Raw genomic sequence first — 20,141 nt, forward strand, 5'->3', positions numbered from 1 at the left:
ATATTAATTTTCAGGTTTCTGCAAATATACTTTTTTTTTCTGAAAAGCTTAAAAACATTTTTTTTTAAATGGGTTGTAAAAAACATAACATCATAGACTTACAGGGTGCGGCAGCGATTCGCGAACTAATTTTTGGCTAGGTTTTCTGGTGTAAATAAAATACTTCCGCAACTTGTTTTGTTAGTTAATGTTCAATGAACGTCTTAAATTTGAATAAAATTGTGAACAAAAAATATTAAGTTAAAAGTTTTACAATGGAAGCTAAAAGAACCAAAGCTTTAAATTTGATTCACGCGGGCTTGCCTGCACGTGAAGTGATTCGTAATTCTGGAAACGTGACAGTGCTGAGAGAGCCCGAATGCCCTCTTCACTGAACAAAAAAGTTGATTAAAAAATCCACTAAAAAGTTTAAAAAGTATGTTGAAAAGAATTATAAAAAACTATGTTCATCAAAAAGACAGCATAACTTCCTCAGGCCAAGGACGGAAGAACTGGCAGGTGCTAATTTTATAGTTCCTTGAACTATATGATTATGTAGTTCAAGGGACTATATAATCAGCAGCTACCAGTCCTTCCGTTCTAGGCTTGAGGCAGTGACCAAAAAAAAAGTAGACCGATTTGAATATCAAGGTGGGAAAAGCATTTATCTTCAACTTTTCTTTTTTTTAACATCCCATGAATATAATTTTTTAGTGCTTTAAAAATTCAATTTGAAAAAAATGCTCTAAAAAGTTCGCGAATTACTACCGAACCCTGTAATTGAAAATCTTTTGTGGCGTACGGAAAACGGTACCCTATTCAGTTAATTACACGATACTACACTATCCAAACCTCAACTAAAATTCTGCTTTGTAAACATTAAGTGTTGTACCTGTTTAAAATTGTAATCTAATATATAGTAAAACTTTGATATGTTGCAAAATCAAAAATAAAAAAATAAAAAATAAAAACGAACGAGTTTTTTTTACATACTATTAAAAAATTATAATAATATAATTATCTCTCTTGTAATATTAAAATAAACAATTATCTCTTTTATAAAATTAAAACAAATAAAAATAATTTACAATATCAATAGATAAAATGAAAATTAAATTAGAATAAAAATTAGGTATTCAAATTTCAGGTGAAAAGTTAGAACTGAAAAGTATTAAAAACTCGGCTAAAAGTATTTAAAAAAACTCGGCTAAAAGTTTAAAAAAACTCAGCTAAAAGTATTAAAAAAACTCGGCTAAACTCGCCTCCTTCAAAATAGGCGTTCAAATGACGAATATTCATGTGTAACGTTGTAGAAACATTAGGTGAAATTCTCTGAAGCTCTCCAACATTGTCTTCAACTCGTCATCAGGCAGGAGAATGGTCATACTAAACCAGAAGCAACAACAAACAAAAATTATTTCCCGCCATAAAGTTGGCACCAAAAAGAGAAAGTTTTTAGTAGAGATATGGTCGAAATTTCATAACTATTTAATTCCTCTAATAATAACGAATAATAACGAATGAAATACAAACTTCTAAATTGGTCGTTTGATTTCAAAATTAAAAATGGTTTAAAAACAGCAAGTGAGAAATATGTCAAACAGAAAGATATCAGAACAGTGAAATCAGAATAGAAGCCAAAAAGGAAATAATCAGAACGGGAAAAATATCAAAATAAAATATCGGAATCTGTCAGGGCGGAATAAAAACACATTTAATTACGTAAAACTAAGTTCAATTCATAAGAATTTGAAGAATCGCAATTTTCTGCAGCCATTAACTCAACTAAAAGATAGAAACAAGTCTGTTTCAATGAAATTCTTTGATCGAGATTTTGAGCAAGACTTTGATCCAGATAGTAAGATTAACCTATTAAATATTAATTATTTCTATTCGTTTCAAATTTGTTTTTATTCCACTTTTAATTTGCTATTTACATATTTACATTTTTTTTTCAAGTTTATCTCTTTTTGTTTTAAATGTAATCTAAGTTTTTTTCATTCCGTTTTAACGTTTTTCCACTCTGGCACCGAAATAATCTGACTTTTTACCGTTGACATTTTTTTTACACGTTAAGGAAATTTTGAACTTGTTGAATTTGTATATGTGTAAAATTTTCTGTACTGACTTAGTGTAGCAATCCAAATAAAGTAGAAACTTCTGTATCAGTCAAAAAGATAAATCAAACTTTCTGCTAATGGTTTTGTGTGACGAATTTACATTCATACATAATTTGTTATTGAATGAATTAAATCAAATATCAATTCTGCGCATGCGTCTTAAAAGATGGAAAAAAATGTTATTTTTTTCAATATTTTAAGACGAATCTTATAACTTTATACGCCTAAATACATAAATAGTTTTAAACTCGATTTATTTTTAAATGGCTGATACAGAAGTTTTTACTTTATTGGTTAATTTTCGAAAAACAAAACGCCGTAGTTTACAAACCACTCAGGTGATTTAAGGCCAGTCCAAATTTTTATGGTAGTTCGTCCTACCTTCTATTCTGTGTTCCGAGTGAAGTTTTAATTTATGTTAAATTATGCGTATCCGCCATGTTGGTTCATAAACAAATTGTAACACTGAGCGTATTCAATCTTTGTCTTGAGTACGGCAGAGAGCGATTATTATAAAAACCTTTCAAACCAAAGTAAAACTAGATATAGAAAGATCTCAAAAATTGATAATATTGACCCATATACGTTGAAAAAGACAAATTTTCTCTCCGATCCAGAATTCTATCCTAAAATCTCCCATACTGATATTGTTACATATTTATTGTTTACACCAAGCCCTGCCACCAAAGAAGAACTTAAATGCTTTAAAAGTTTAGAATCGTATAAATATTTTAACTATATAAAGACAATATCAAAATAAACAAAATTCCAAATGAGACTAGAAAGAGGACATTTTTCAGTTGTGCAGGCTATTATACGTGTACAAAAATATCCTATAAATAGTTTTTATATGAATAAGAATGAATATATTAATATTAACTAACCAGAAGCAAAATGATCAGAACAAACTCTGTAGTGACCGGCACTTGTATCGATACCTTTACGTTTTATAACAGCAAACTATTTTGCTCTTCGTTCTGTTGACAACAATTCCGTATCTTTATCGTGGTGATTAATAACCTTTGGAATTCTATAAAACGACTTCTTGCAGTTTTCAGAACGATTACTGCAATTAAAAATGCAGCAGAAGACCATATTTGAAGATATAAAGAGTTTATGAGTTATTCAAATAAAACCTTTTCTGAAAGAACTTTATACAACACTTTAGTTTTGTTGTTAATAATTTTCGAGTTGAAACTTATACTAAAAGGAAATAGTAGCTAGGAAAATGGCTAACTGATAAGTTTTGATATAGTTAACTTAGAGAACCGCATTTGAATAAAGTTGAGCTAAAGTTGTTTTTGAACCAACATGGCAGACATGTATTTTGATTTTCGTGACGTCATCTCGGAACACAGAATAACTTCTTTTTAAAAAAAACTGTTTTTGAAAATTTGCTGTCTAAGCTGAATAATTCTTAACAAAAGTTGGGCTAAGTTGAAAAAAATATTATTGACAAAAATATGGTGGATGACGTATATTGTCCTTAAACTTAAAGATGAATGTTTCAAAAAATAAGGGTTTAAATTGTTAAGCACAACTTTTCTAGTTATCTACAAGCTAAAAGACATCGATATTGAATTATATTGTTTTTTCATACTTTGATTCAGAAGGTAGGGTTGAAAATCCGATGTTTAATTATTTCTTTCAACGACTTACAATGAAATGTCGAGAAATCGGTAATATTTAGCGATTTTGTTTTGAAAGGCTTTTTGATGACCGCATAAAAAGAATGGTTTCTGTCGGTGGAAGTTATTCGTCATAAACAAACTAGAGCGTGTGGTCATTATATATATATATATATATATATATATATATATATATATATATATATATAAATTTATTATTTTTAATTGGTATTTAGAATTAAATAAATTTGGTTAATAAGTTTGCTCATTTGTTTTTATAATTTTTTAAAAGGTACTTATTTTCATGTCTGCATTTAGAGATAAGTTCAGTTTTTTTTTTAGTAAATTTTCTTGATCTAAATAAGTAATAATTTCTAACTTTTTTGTTAACAAAATATACATTTTTGAGATATGTTATTATAGGTAGGCGCAGTTTTTAGAATAGACCAGTTTAATTTAAAGTTAATATTTTTTTCTTTTAGTTGCCAAATATATTTTGACAGCATAGTCTCTTTTGAGTACTTTTCATGATTTTTTTTATTTTTAATGTATTTTTTTAATGATGGAACTTCCTGGTCAAAGAAATCAATTACTATTTTATAATGCTTACTATATAACTAAAAAAAAATTATTTACAAGTATATTTTATAATTATATAGAAATGTGATTTATTTTACTATAGGAGGATGAATCCTGCTTAAATACAACACATTGAAATTTGACTGATAGCATGTTTAATTTGTATAGTAAAGATAAATAAAACTGGAGAAAATGAAGAAAAAGAAAATGTTTATTTAACAAGAATGAAAATATTGCGAGAAAGAAAAAGATTTAGATTGAAAATAAATAAATGAATAAAATCAGCAGTAGTCTTTAGTAGACTGTTGACAAAACGAATTTAACCGATTTGTTTGGAAGAAATAGAAATCGTTTTATTAAACTCTTGTAATAAAATTATTATTATTCAAAATACATTATAAATCAATGACAACAAATGCATGGACATTAGTTGAATTAACAAGTAATTTACATAAATTTATTAAAAGCAGCTAAATAAGTCTAAAGATTATGGTAATTGTCAAATGTTTATATACATCAAAATGAATTGGAAAAACCTTTGCCATTGGTTTTGAAAACATCCTTTGTGATATTATTGGAGTAATAGTTTAAATTCTAGTAATGAATTTTTGTTAAATAGGATTTGATTTGTATTGATTATCATTATTTAATTTATCATAATTTTTTATTCATTTTCTTTTAACAATAATCATCCAGTCAATTGATTTATTAATTTTTTGTTTAGATATTATCTAAATTATCTAGATACTGTTTAGATTATATATATATATATATGTGTGTGTGTGTGTGTGTGTGTGTGTGTGTGTGTGTGTGTGTGTGTGTGTGTGTGTGTGTGTGTGTGTGTATATATTTATGTATATGTATATATATAAATAAATACACACACACACATATATATATATACGCTGCCAGTTTCTCTTTTCAGAATCGTCAAGAAGTCTTTCTATTTTCTTGTTCTTTAAGAACATTGAGCACTTTCTATTTTCTATGTTCTATTCTGAACATTGAGCACTAATTTTGTAAAATACACTAACACAATTTACATCCAATTTAAGAAATCTATTGCAAGTAATAAGTATTCAAGATTTGAATAATAAATAATGTGGTTTGTTATAAATCATTATATTATATACTAATTCATAACATCTTATGAACTCATGATATATACTCAAAAAGTTAGAAAACTTTCTTGTCGGACTTTTTTAGTCACCGCTTTATTATGAACGTTTAGAAAAATCCCACGGGATCTGAACGGCACAATTTTACGTCACCCTCAGATAAACCAAACAAACCCGAAATTTACGGAGACTGGCCTTAAACTACATGAGCATGATTTGTTTCTCTCCGGTTATCGTACTGTCACGTGAGTTCACTGTTTTAAAAGCCACCTTTTGTTTGAATGAGTTTTAGCTCAAATAACAAGATGTAAAAAAACAGATTAGATTTTCTAGGTTTATCAAACGTTTAACAGCAAAATGTAAATAACGCACCGAAAATGGAAGGTTCCTTCTTTTTGATGAAAGACGCTGCCTTCGTACACGCATACACCAGTCTGTTGAAGGAGTTCTAAGCAGTAAAAAGAATCAGCAGATTGTCCTAATGCCTAAAAAAATACAAAAATCTTTTACTGTAAATAAAATTTAATAGGTGCGTGATTAGGGAAAGAATGGGAGAACTGAAGAAATGGAGAACTGAAACACCCTGTGGAGCTGATAACTTTTTTAGTCATGCATAATTGTTTTCAATCACAAGTTAAAAGGCAAGGACTACAGAAAATCGATTAAAAAATTTCGATGGGTTAAAAAAAACAAGCACCTGCCTGGAGTCTATCCTTGCTTACATATAAATAATCATAAAAAAAATTGTTTCAATAAAATAAGCATACATTGATACCTCTGCTTTATCAATAGCTTTTTGTGGTAGATTTATTTTAGGGAATGCATATAATGCGCCCTGAATTTTATTACACGTTACTCCATCTATTGAATTAAGAATGGTATAAACCAATTGAGCTTTCCTTGTTAAAGACGACAAAATTTCCATTTTTTCCTTTTAAAAAAGAAATTTAAATTAAATTGAAAAGTTCCCCTCTTAACAAGTTACAAGTTTATTGTTATAAAATATATAGAAAGTTCTTACATGTGCAAACAACTCATACGAAGGTTCACCTTTTTCAGGAGGGTGAACAAGACAATCTAACACTAACTGTCCAGTTACATTTGCACCCAACTGAGTAAAGTGCAACTTATTTAAATTGGTATGAACATCATCACTGAGACCAACAGTTTCAACATAACCACTTCGCAGACCACACCTATAAACCAAATTAAATCTCTATTGTTAAATAAGACATCCTAAAGACTTACAGTAAAAGTAAATAAAATATGATAAATATTTTAACATACTCTCCAAAAAATCCCTTTGAGCAAGAATGAACAGACGCCATCTGGAAACCCTCTGCAACTGATCCCAAATCTTTTAAAACTTTTTTAAAAGAATGAAATATCCCTTCATAAATATTTTCTTGATAAACTTCATCAGCAATTATGAACAGACCCTCCTCAATTGCAAACTCTATCACTGCTTTGATTGTTTCATAAGAGAGAACTTGACCTGTAGGATTACCAGGATTGATTACACAAAGGCACTTAACAGAACAAGTTTTTCTTGCATCTTCTAAAGATCGCTTCAGTTCAGATACATCCAATGTCCAGTTTTTTTCTTCATTTAAATAGTATGACACCTGAAATTATTTTAAAATCTTCATAATTTTTATATCATTTTTAATGTAATAAAAGCAGATTTTTAACACATCAAAAGAGTAAAAGTTTTTCAGTTGATAGATCTCAAAGTGAAATAAGATACTCCATATCATCAACTGTAAAAGTTCCATCACCAATTAACCAGCAAAAGCATTTTGATTTACCATCATCATTCTAAATTCATCATCATTCAATAATTCAAATAAAGATTTTAATTATATTGGTAATAACTATTAACCAATAAAAATGAAAAAAAGAAGATACTATTCAAAAATGGACAAAATCCAATTAAAGTAAGCCTGGAATAAACCTAGCATCCATGAAAGAATAAGAAAGATTAAAACAAAATTGCAAAGATAAACTGAATAGTTAAATATAGGGTTTTACACTTTGAAAAGAAAAAAACAACAGTAACTTGTTGTAATAAAAAGATTTGATGCTTATTTGGCTACTTGTTTCATGTAACAAAGTATTAGATAAATTTGGGGATTAAAATTGTTTTTGTGATACTAATGTAAACAGAGAATCAAAAAAATTAAATTGTCAACTACATTTCAAGAGTTTGATTTAGTAACTATTTTTTTAAATAAAGATAATTATGAATAATTTAATGTAAGCTTACAATCATTAAGTAAGGCATTTAGCACCAGTAATTGATCAACCTTAATATTTATAGTGAAGAACATTCTTAGTAAAAATAGTGTACATGTATAATAAAGCAAACTTCCAGAATGTTTTTTGAAAAGACCTTTTTAATGGTTCTGTTGTTAAAAAAGTAACTTCTCAATAAGATTGAAACAGTTGCACAATAAAAATCTAAACCCTGAAATTACATTTATGGTTTAATACTAGCCATACATTCACTTCAATACAAAACATTTTTGTTAACATAGACTTTGTTTAAGAAACTTGTTTCCTTCCATGCACTTTTGTAACTTTTATTTAAATGAAGTGTGAGTTTCATGCAAATAAATTATTTTATCTTCATCTAATTTAATGTTGTAGCATTAATGAAAACACAGCACTAACAAGAAAAAAAAACCAATTATTCTGTAACATTCTTTAATTTCATAAAATGAGATTTTATGAAATGTTTTTAATGCAAAAAAATCTATGGCTTATTTTACCATAATAAAAAAAACTTTACATTGACTAACTTGCTTCATTCCAAATTCAATAATTGTGGCTGAGTAAAGTAAATACTGTGGGATAGGTACCATAATACCGATGCTCTCATTTTCTTGAACAAATAACTCCAGAATGAGCTAAGAACATTAAAGATAAAAAAAATGAATTATTCCAGTTACCTATAGATTATATTTTTAAGTGTATTTAAGATCAAAAATATTTACAAAAGTGTATAATTTTTAAAACTACCTTGACAGCTGCACTTGCACCATTTGTTATATATATGTGATCTGGATAACATGGATACCCATCACGCTTTTGTATAAACTCAGCAATGTGTTGCTTAACTATAGGCAATCCAGCAGATTCACTATAACACCCAGTACTATTATTTATGGTACTCAAAATTTTATTTGCTCTTCTATTAACATCAGAAGGAAAGATATTATTTTCTATCAAAGGAGGATATGAACAAGCTGCAATAATCTGTAAGAAATAATATCAAGTTAAGCCATAAAGCAAGAAGCCAGAAAAGTCAAAGTTCTGTAAAATATGTTTTTCTTAATAACATTGTTAGCAATAGAAATTACTACATTTAATAGGATTTATTGTAGATATCTTTTCACTTGTCAATTATATTTGTTTGGAAATACAATTGGTGATATTATAGCTGATATGATGTGGTATACAAGTGGTGTTATTTACTGTGCAATAACAAGTTTTCTAATATAAATTTACATTTTAACAGATTATTTACCTGACGAACAAAAGTGATTGGCTTTTGACCCATTGCATGACAATCACCAAGAGTTGCTTTGACTATCTTCTTAAATGGAAATTTTTTTCCCTAATATTTAAAAAAAAATATTTTATATGGAAGTTACGAGAAACTAAATGTATTATTAAAGTGTTACTTAAAAACTTGACTTCCAGTGGAGTTTGAATTATGTCCATTTCATTAGATTGAATACAAATGCAATTTTTTTACCATAGAAAAATGTTAATGCATTATTTATTAATTTTTTTGAATGCTTAGAAAATACAGAGTTAATCAGAATACTTTCAACCAGAAGCCAAAAGAGGGAAGAGATTTTCATAGCTTTTTTAGATTTTTAAGCCTTTTTTAAACTTTTAAAACTTGAAAAATAAAAATCAGAAAAAAGCAGGAAATAGGTAATAGTTTAATTATGATAGAGTTTGTTTCAGAGTTTTTATTGGTAATTGATATTCATAATTGGTATTTTAACATATTTTTTTTACTAAAAAGTAACCATTGGTGAGTAATATTCAATACTGGATAAAAACATTGACCATTAACTTTAATATAAACCTTGGATTAAAAATTTTAACAAATTGTAAAAGAAAATACATTTACAATAGCCAACTATTAAACAAGAGTTACTATGCACTATATAATCCTAGAAACTAACTCAGTACCAGGCTAAATCCGAATTATGTAATTTATTGTGTTGCTTAAAGAAATAACAATGTCCATCACTTAATTAATAAAGCATAAGTATAAAGCCAAAAAGAATTGCTTCATTTAAATGATTTTACAATTAATTAATACACTCTTGTACAAGGTTTTTACTTAATAATACTTGATCTTCTTTTTAAAAATACCGCTTTCAGTCTTGTTACACACAAAAACATAATTATTATTATAGGGATGTGAGAATATGCGTATTTTGCAGTTAAAAAAGTGTTCTAAAAATTGGTCCACATTTTTTTTGATTTTGCAAAAAGTTGAATTAGGCCAAACCAGGCTGCAACTCTATTTCGGAGCTAAATGAAATGAAATTTTGTATTTATTTAAAAAAAGAGAAAACCTACAATTTGATTTATTTCATGGTTATTTTTGTAAGTAAAATATAGTGTAATTTTACATTTTAAATCTTTGATGTTTTTCTATGAATCACTGCAGAGACTGGAATTACCGAAAAACGGTTCCTTCGGTAAATTTCGGTTCCTAATTTGATAAGGAACCGATAACTTCGGTTCTTTTCGATTCCTTAATTTTAGGCAAGATTCGAAATTTCGGTAAATTTCGATTCCTTATTTTAAGAAAGAATCGAAATTACGGTAAATTTCGATTCCGATTCTGATAAAGAACCGTTAACTTCGGTTCTTTTCGATTCCTAGCGGGAATTACGGAATTGCTAAGAACCGCTAAGAACCGAAATTGGAATTTTGGTTCCAATTTCGGTTCTTAGCGGGAAATATCGCAAAAAATCGAAAATGCTACAAAGAATCGAAATTGTTACTAAGAATTGAAAAACTTGAATTTTTTTAATTTTTATTTTCAAAAATACAGTTGAAATACAGTTGAAAAATACAGTTATTCTAAATCACTATCAGTAAGATCAGTGACACTGTCCTTGCTACCCTTGCGACTACTACTAGCACTGCTATAAGCTACGCTAGTAGAACTATCACTAGCTTCAGTATTAAATAAATCTTTAGATGCATCATATATAGGGTTTTTTTTCATTGGTGATTTTTTCATTGGTGATTCAAGTACAAGTTTCCTTTTTTTAGCTCTTTGTAGTAGACTTTGAGACTGTGATTCATTTCAGAGACTGGAATTACCGAAAAACGGTTCCTTCGGTAAATTTCGGTTCCTAATTTGATAAGGAACCGATAACTTCGGTTCTTTTCGATTCCTTATTTTAGGCAAGAATCGAAATTATGGTAAATTTTGTTTCCGATTCTGATAAAGCACCGAAACCTTCGATTCCTTTCGATTCCCCGAAAAATACCGAAGAACCGAAGAACCGAAGAACCGTTTTTCGGGAACTTCAGCCCTTAAATCACTGCTCCTAAAATAATCAAGGGTTCTTCTTTAATTCAAAGGTTCTTTTAAAACATTTGTTAAACTATCTATCCTCAAAATTTGAAGTAAATCTGATATGCGCATATTAAGTTTAGGTTTCCTCAAGCACCCAAGGTATTTTTGTGAATTTGAAAATTTGAAGCAACGTTACCCTGAGTTCGTATATATAAAATTTCCAGATCACATGGTAGTTTTATTGAGTTCCGATTGGTGCAACACTTATTTTCTTATTTCGCTTCAAAACTTTGTACAGATTATTAAATTTTGTTTTATTAAATATACAAGTTGGTTGGTCTACTGTTCAGTCTATTATTTTGATTTTAGTGTATTTTTTATTAGATATTTCATATTGAATATATTTACTATAAGTTGTTAAAAGAAAATTAAAAGGTAAAGAAGTAATTTTTACATTTTAGGCTAAATCCATTTTTAAAAAATTTAAAATTTATTAATTTTAATCTTAAAGATTTTTCTATATTCTTTAGTGTATCACAAATCTCAAAATGCCAAAAAAAAAAAAAATTATTTTTGATCATCTTCAGTCTTTGTATGGTGATGTAACTTTTAATTCACAGACAACATGCCTCAAAGGACATGTTATTTTTGTATATTACAAAAAAAAGTTTTCTTTTACTACCACAACAAACATTGTTAGTGAAACATTTAGTTGTCAAACAACAAAAAATCAAGTTAGACATTTAATAAACAACAGTGTTATTAAATTCAAAAAGAACATCTTAAGGGATATGTCAAAGTTTGAAAAAATTTGTTCAGAAGTTTTCTTTAGGACAATAGTTCCCGAAGCTATTAATGACTTTTCATTAGCATCTACTCCAGCCTTTGTTGAACTTTCTCAACCATCTAAATATCCAGTAAATCAAAATTTGATAAATCTAAATGTTTCAGAGGTTGCACCAATCAAAGTTCAAGTTAAAGATCCAAGAGGAGCCTATGTGACACCAATAAAAGCTAAACTAAAACGTCGTCTTACTTTATTATCACAATCACCATAGTCATAAGAATAGATAGTCTGGAAACACGGACTGTTTCCATTATTTTTTGATTTTAACTTGAAAACTGCACAATGACCTGGCGAACCTGCACAAGTTTAAAAAATGGCATCTTTTAACAGCGATTTCGAGACAAATAGTGATTTAGAATGTTTGTTTGACGTGGTTGAAGGAGAATTTTTGAACAATGACATTAACTTAGTTACAGATATAGATTCTATTGTTTCTGATATTGATATTTATAGAGATAATTTCGAACAACATGCATGCATTCAGTGTCTCAAAGTTTACAAGACAATTAGAGGTTTAAAGAGACACATTGCATCGCATTGCATTGCATTTTAAAGAGTTTTGAAATAGGTTCTTCCAAAATGCATAATACATTGTCACCACTAAAGCTGAAAAGCATAGTTGAAGAATGTGCAAGTTTATTACAAATGGACATGTGTCTGCCATTTGATATTAGAAAACAGTTTTCATGTGAAAAATTTAGTTTTTCAATAGATGATGCTAAAAATCTTTGGCAAAAGTTAAAACCAATAATAAAAAAATTTAATGGCAATAGTGATTTATTTTATCAAGATTATTATGGATTGTTGAGCGAAAATCTACTAGCTTCACACTTCAGCGATCTAACAACTTGAGTAATACACTACTCACTGAAATGTCTTCTCTTATACTAAACAATCTTTCTGATACAAAACCAAATACTATTGAATCTGTAAATACAACTCAGGAAATAACTGATATAGAGAGAAAGAGTTTACAATATCTTATTGGATATATTTTTCAGAGAGTGTATACTAAATTTAAAAGTAGTAAAAATGTATGTAAGTATAGCAAACAGTGTGTTTCAATTTAACTGCGCTGCAGGGTTATGGAAGATGATACTCAAACACTTGTAAATATTAGAGATAGAGGGGGTTTGTGGAAAGTAAACAATGTAATTCAAGATCTTTTTCTGACATGCAAGAATATTTTTTGTAGAAAAACAACAAAAGTTTTTTCAAAACTAGATCCTAAAGTTCTAATCAAGTCCATGTTGACAAATTATATTGTTTTATCTTTTTATAAACAAGTTTGCAATAATCCAGAATCAACTGAAGTTAGTAAGAATTTGCTAGAGCACTTTATTACATTATTTGTAAGAGTTTGTTCATTTTCTTATGCCAAAGACATTATTGAAAAACATAAGATGAGAAAGAAAACCTACAAGACTCGTTCATTGTGATGCGAAATAAAGAAAGCAAGTGAAGGAAATTAACATAAATATTGAACATTAAAGGCTATTTTCATAGCCACATATCTTTTTAAAACATTAATGGCATAAAACTACTTTAACTCTGTTTAAAATTTTACTTAATAGTTACTTAATTTACTAAGATGGTACTTCAATAAACTTTTTGTTGTAAATCTCATAGTAAATTCAGGGTTATGATCAATTGCATTTATGCATGTACCCTCATCTATCTCTAAATCAGTGCATCACACTGATTTAGAGATAGATGAGGGTACATGCATAAACTGATTTAGGGAGAACCTGGAAGTAAGTTGATAACACATTGAAAGGTTTGGGTTAGGGCAGGGATCAGCTTTTTTTCATTATTCTTCCTTTTCCTAAAAAAACACAATAAAGTTTAACTTAGTTGTACTTGATGGATGCCCGCCAATTTATCTTAATAAAATACGTAAATCGTATTTTGTTTAGAAATATTTTTTGAAGAAAAACAATGCCTTTATGCTAATTCATTTATAGATATTCTTACCATTGTAAATGACAAATAATGCTTTTAAAAATTTGTGGTTATGAAAATAACCTTTTTTTTCTAATTAATAAATGTGAAAAAGCAGAACTTAATGTTGCTTTTTAATTTGAATTAAATTTGAACTTTTTTTTTTCTTTTCGGTAAAGGATTATTTTCAATACCCATGATATTATTGTAAGTAGATTGAATGCTACCAGTAATTGGACGAACTAAAAACTGTGACTTGATTGTATTGTCATTGTAGCCAAAATCTTTGATAGATGGATTATCTTTTCTGCGACCAATTGCACATTGTCTTCCAAAAATAGTTATCAAGGTCATCTTGGCAGAATCTTTCAGAAAATACAAATTGAACACCATTTTCAAGTAAAAATTTAACAACTTCTTTGAATGAATGCACTGTGATCTGCAAACCTTCATAAGTTTGAGAAGAAATAAACATTTTTGATTTTGAGCTCTCATCAAAACTTCCTTCTCGTTGATCTATTGATTATTTTCACAATTTAAAGTATAAGAGGAAGTTATCTAACCAAGCAAATCTTGAATCATCTACTGATTCATAAGGTTTTAAAAATGCTTTTCTTTTTGTTATATGCTCAACACTGTTCTTTACATTCAAACAATCAAAAAAACCTATTCATCATTAAACTAAATTCTGCAGTTCCAGCAGCTTCTGGTGGTCCAAACTGCTTTAAAACATTTCCTACCATTTCGCTCAATACTTGGGAGGCAAGATGTACCCTCATCACAGAATATGGTGTTAAGTTTACATGATTGCTTGTTAGTTTAGGAACAAGTTTTAAACCTCTTTCTAAATCAGAATTGTAAAATGTTGAAGTGTGATTCCAAAGAAGAAAAAATTCCACATGTAGCGTGATTTACATCCACTATTCCACATGTAGCGTGATTTACATCCAGAGCCAGAATTACTTAGGCAGTTTCGAGAAGTTTTGATTAGATGAGGAACATCTGCAAAGAAAAAGATGAATCTATTATCATTACTAAATAAGCTTTTAGTACGATATATGCTTTTCTCTGAGCCACCATCTAATTTCTTATGCATTTTAAAAAACTTCCTATTTGGAGATGCACCATCTGCAGTTGCAGCTATGACTTTCAAATTTATACTCTCCAGATAACGCACTGCTTTCCAAAACATTGACATAAGTTGTGTTGATGTTACTCCAGTTGTAGCAAATGTTGCTAGACTATAGGAAAGTGGGTTTACTATACTTTTAACATGAAAAGCTAAAACATAAGAGACTAGCTCTCTCACATTTTTAAGTGTTGCATAGTTAGTTTGAATATCTCCTAAATCTACAAATCTAATTAACTCACCAGAGTATTTATCCCAAACCAAATCTTCTTGAACTTTCATTTTATCAAACAGAATTGTAACAAATCGTTCAGAACTAGAAAAGTTAAAAGTTTTATTTGCAAGATCATTAATGACTTGAGGATTAAAACCTCTTGAAGGATGTATATAATTTTTGTAGTCTCTCAACGTGCGTAAACTTGGAAGAACTAAAAATCCTGAACCAGTCTTACTATCAAAACGCAAATCAGAATATGCTGATGAAGATTTAGCTGCTTTAGAAGATTTTGGTTGATTAAGTCTAAACTTTTTACTTCAACACCAGGACAAAGAACAAGAGTTTCAATATGACTTATAAATTTTGATAAAGAAACATTTAAAAAAGATATTGAAGGTACAAAAGATGATCTATTGGTAACATCCAACCAAAAATTCTTATACAATAGTCTAGCAACTTGTCGACATAAATTTCATACTTTGGTAAAATATGTTTTGGAGAATTACAAGTAATTACTGCAAATTTATCATCCAAAGAAATTTTCCAACAACCACCAAGAGAGAGCTTTAAAATATGTTTTGTAAAATCATCAAAAGATTTGTAATATGACGTTGTAGTTTGAGAAATTAACTCTTGCGTTACTAAAAACTCCTCACATTTTGTAATGGATGTTGAACTTCGCTGTGGTTGATTACTTTTCTTGGGGAGATTTAGAGTTGGCAATGCTCCATCCTTTAAAATATTTCAAGATGAGTAAACCCAAAATTGATCTTCAGTAAAGTGAAGCTCACAAATATAAAGGTTGAAAGAATCAATTCATTTTTTCAAAGAATCATCGATAAGTCTGTCTCTGGTAATTACGTTAATAAGCTCATTACTCCATTTCTTATTTGCATCATTAGTTGGAGTAGGAACTTTGAAAATGCTGATACCTTTGTGTCTTCTTGAAGTTGAACAACCAAATATTGCACAATTTTCACCAGGCATCTCAAAAAAATCAATTTCAATAAAAACAGAAAGACAACTTAAAAAAATAACAGGCAATCTTTTTGTGCAGGTTCAGAAGTCCGGAAACTAGAAAAAATAGTATGAAAGAGTTAAAACAATGCGCTTTTGTTTGCTTTCAAACTATATCTTTCTTATAACTATGCAATCACGTAGTGATGAAAGAAAAAAATACAGGGAAGTAATTTTTAACACAAAGAGCAAACTTAAACAAATGCCTATTGAAATAAGACTTTTGAAAAAAAGTCTTATTTCAATAGGCATTTTTTAAATTTGGAAAAAAAAAATTATTTGTTATCTTAGAAAAAAATTAAAATCTATTAAAGTTGAAGCAAGTCAACAAAACTGCAAAAGGCAGTTGTTATTATTAAAAAGACAGAAACAAAAATATCAGCAACTTAAAAAACAAAACTCTGTAATTCTACAACTTAAAAAAAGCTTGTTATAAATTCTCAAGTAATTAAATCACTTGAACATCAAAATCTTCTTCTTGAAGAGAAGATTCATAGTTTAGAATGCAATTTAATGGTTTCAAAGAAAAACAAAAAAACATATAATACAGAACTATGAACACTTATTTTTGATGCTGTAATAACCAAGTATCTGCAAATTGCATTTCTTCTTTAATTCAAAGTTTTACCCAACATCTGGGTGTTACCATTAAAACTGTTCCTTGCCGCACTACTGTCGAACAAATGGTTAGAGAACTAGGTGTTATTACTGACCTCCAAACAGCAGAAATTGCTATATCTGAAAAGAATTTAACCCTTGGATTTGATGCCACAACTCAGGAAGGTATACATGCCAGCTGTATCCACCTTACTACTAAAACTGGTCGTCAAGTTGTACCGCTAGATGAGTTAAGTGGTGGCACATCAGAGGACTATGAGCAGCATATATGTCAATCCATAGACAACTTAGCCAAAACTTATGCCTCTTTTCATTTAAAAGATTTTCAAGAATGTCATCAAACTACAATTGGCAACATATCTAATACAATTTCTGATTGAGCTGTTACAAACTATGCCACAAAAAAGTTAAACCTGGTATGGAATAAAACCTTCAATGAGTTAAATTATCATCTTCATCCTTTAGAAACATTTTCCAGTAGCTGTAGATCTGCACTAAAAGTAATAGAAACAGAAAAAGGAAAACTGTTTGGTGGGGACTGCAAGGCCGGAAATATTGTTGTGCAACTAAATAAACTTCGGTACATGGATGGAAAAGGCGATCCTAAAGGATTTGTTTTATTTTTGTTAAAAGAAGAACTTCCTAAAGGTTTACTTCCTAGATACAGAGGAAATCGTTTGCATATTTTTTTTCATATTTGTGGAATATTAATTCAACATGACATTTTTAAAACATTTCTGACATCAGGTACTATTTTATGTGTTCGATTACAAGCCAGTTTATCTATTGACTTTGCAAACAATGTTGCTAAACAAGAACTTTGTGCTGCTGGATTAATAGGAAAACTTATAACTAGTCCTTGGATCAAAAAATTTTATATTTCAGCCAAAAAACAATTCTCTCATTTGGCTGGTATTGTTATTATTAAAAGAATCCTTGATACGGTTGACCAATGTCTAAAAAATCCGTTAAAAATCTTATCAAGATCACAAAATTTTATTGATGAAGAGTTTGATAAAAAAGATCTTGTCTGGAAGGCTCTAACTGAATTCTGCCCTAAGATGACAATATAAAAAAAAAAGATTTCTGTTTGCTTGACTGCTATATCTGAAGCAATCAATAGGCAATATAAGAAATACTTTTGTATGAAGCTCACAGAACAAATGGAATTTGAGACTGAATCTGCAAGGCTACACAATATGGATGCTGAGGAAATGATGGGAATGTTTAGTGCAGCACAGAATTTTGCACCTAATGCAACTCTTTGTTACCTATCATCAAGATTATGTGCTAGAAAAAAACAATGTCATCAACTATTTAAACGGTCTTCCAAAACATGTTAAAGAGTCTGTGATGGAGTGGGCCATAAATTTTGCAACAAAAAAAGAGAGATTAATTGATTAAAGATGTCTGAAGTGGATAAGGAGATGACACACAGAGCAGAGCAAAAAAGGCAAAAAAAAGATACAAAAGAAAGGAAAAAAATAGAAAAAAAAAATAAAATTTTTTAGATATAAGTGTTGAAACTTTTGGAAACGAGTTTCCAGACATTAGTGAAGCAAATTTTAATGATATTTTGGATGTCATGTCTGGAACTGCGATAGGCAGAAATAAATGCCATATTTGGTATGAAGATGAAAAAAAGGTTATATACAATGGGAAAATTGAAAAAATTAAGAAAAAGATACAGGATACATATGTTGTTGCTTATTGGAACAAGGAAGAAGATTATAACAATCCAATAGACTATGATATTCCAAAAGTTCAACTTGCTTGTGACATTATAGTTGGTGATCTCATGATGGCATGAACATCTTTAAATGGAACACTTTTATTCATAAAATTTTAGTGTTTAAAAAAAGTTCATAAATAAAACATAGTTTTTAATAATAAAACATAAATCATAAAAATTTGCACATAAATTAACTAAAAAAATAAATAAAATAAGAGTATTATTTAGAGGTGTACAACATCAGGACCTAGAAGCTCATAGTTTAAAAAAAGTTTAGTGTTTTTTTTTTATTATTTTGTTTTTACATACAAAACTTTTAAATTTTAAGTTTTAAATTTTTTAATAATATATTCAGTTTTATATTTATAACTAAATATTTGTTTAATATACTTTTAGCTTTATTTTGATATATAATTTTTTAGTTAAAAGACAAAAATTTAGATGAATATACATTTTTTTGCAAAAAAAAAAAAATTAAAAACTTGGGTCCAACTTTTCATAGCCTCTCCATATATAAAAAATCACAACTTAAAAATCTCATAACTTTTTAAATACTTGACCTACAGAGATAATTTTAATATTTTTAAAAAATTCAAAATTAGAGGCATGTATTTATGTAAATGATATTGTTTTGTTTTAAAATTTCAAAATTTTCTCACATCCCTACTATTATTGTAATACAAAAAATAAATTATTTACTTCTTTCAGACTTTTTTCGAGCTTAGCTGCTGTAACAACTGAAATTGTTGCTGCATATTCAAATTTCTTAATTCTTGGATTTATGTTGTCAATACTGAGCCTTTTATAACAAGATTTCGATGGAGTCACTGAACCGTTATTTAAGGAAAAATTTGTTCCGATCACTTCCATTTCAATAAAGTTCAAAACTAAGAAAAGGAAATAAGAATGTTTATAATTACATACAACAGTATAAACTCATACATGTGCATACTTAACATATGTTCCAGGAGTGGAATTAGGAATATCTTATATTAGAAAAGATCTATAACTTAAAAAAAAAATAATTAAAATTTCGAAATAAAATTCGCATTTTATTTAGACTTAAGTGTCGGTAAAGAAGCACATTTTTTCAGACCTTTTAAAAACAGTGTTTCCCTATGGTCGTCAATCGTCTTGTAAATATTAAATACGATATAGTTAGCCGTAAAAATTATCAAATAATCAGATTAAACATCAAAATAAGGGTTTTTTAAAGTCAAAGAATTTAAATTTGTAGTTAAAAATACTTCTAGGTTTACGAAAGACCTGCCGAAGAGTCTTTATACATATATGTATAACTACTTGCTAATAGTCATATATATATATATACAGGGCCGCGCGTGCGGGGGGTTACTGGGTACTTTTTACCCGGCGCAGGATCAGAAGGGGCGCACACATGACAATAATTTTTTTAAATTTAATAAAAAAGATACACAGGGCTTCAAAAAAAAACTCCTAATTTTATAATATAAGTTTATTGTAACAATACACTTGACACATATTTTAAAATTAGGAGTTTAAGAATTGTTGCCTCAGCAATACAGCATTATCCGAATTTATATGCGGAAGTCTGAGACTACTCAAAACTTTTGCGGGAAAATACTCATAATGGCTGCTTTGTTTATAAAAAACACATGTATATCTATATTTATTATA

General features: G+C 28.6%; 2 protein-coding genes and 1 pseudogene across 4 annotated transcripts; 2 read left to right on the plus strand and 1 right to left on the minus strand.

Moving 5' to 3' along the window:
• Positions 1-1,101: 1,101 nt before the first annotated feature.
• LOC145184798 (alanine aminotransferase 2-like) lies at positions 1,102-19,727 on the minus strand. Of its 3 annotated transcripts, none has more exons than XM_090093929.1 (10): positions 19,582-19,727; positions 19,185-19,372; positions 8,954-9,043; positions 8,446-8,682; positions 8,226-8,333; positions 6,712-7,049; positions 6,446-6,620; positions 6,200-6,355; positions 5,797-5,909; positions 1,109-1,365 (listed from the first exon to the last, which is right to left on the minus strand). In XM_090093929.1, exons 2-10 carry the CDS (start codon positions 19,353-19,355, stop codon positions 1,275-1,277), a joined length of 1,479 nt encoding a protein of 492 aa, XP_089950055.1. In that variant the 5' UTR covers positions 19,356-19,372; positions 19,582-19,727; the 3' UTR covers positions 1,109-1,274. The 3 variants fall into 3 exon arrangements, 2 of the variants coding, with proteins under 2 accessions (XP_089950056.1, XP_089950055.1); XR_016454450.1 differs by having other exon boundaries at positions 1,332-1,365; positions 6,192-6,355; XM_090093930.1 differs by lacking the exon at positions 19,582-19,727 and having other exon boundaries at positions 1,102-1,365; positions 8,446-8,566; positions 19,185-19,319.
• LOC149885889 (uncharacterized) lies at positions 12,145-13,303 on the plus strand (annotated as a pseudogene).
• LOC149885890 (uncharacterized) lies at positions 13,935-18,597 on the plus strand. Its single transcript, XM_090093356.1, has one exon. The coding sequence runs from the start codon at positions 16,819-16,821 to the stop codon at positions 17,131-17,133; it is 315 nt and encodes a 104-aa protein (XP_089949482.1). The 5' UTR covers positions 13,935-16,818; the 3' UTR covers positions 17,134-18,597.
• Positions 19,728-20,141: the final 414 nt, after the last annotated feature.

This window comes from Hydra viridissima, unplaced genomic scaffold (genome assembly GCF_058129835.1).
Source record: "Hydra viridissima isolate aposymbiotic clone 2 unplaced genomic scaffold, HvirCarnegie_v1 scaffold_7, whole genome shotgun sequence".
NCBI classification, from domain to species: domain Eukaryota; kingdom Metazoa; phylum Cnidaria; class Hydrozoa; order Anthoathecata; family Hydridae; genus Hydra; species Hydra viridissima.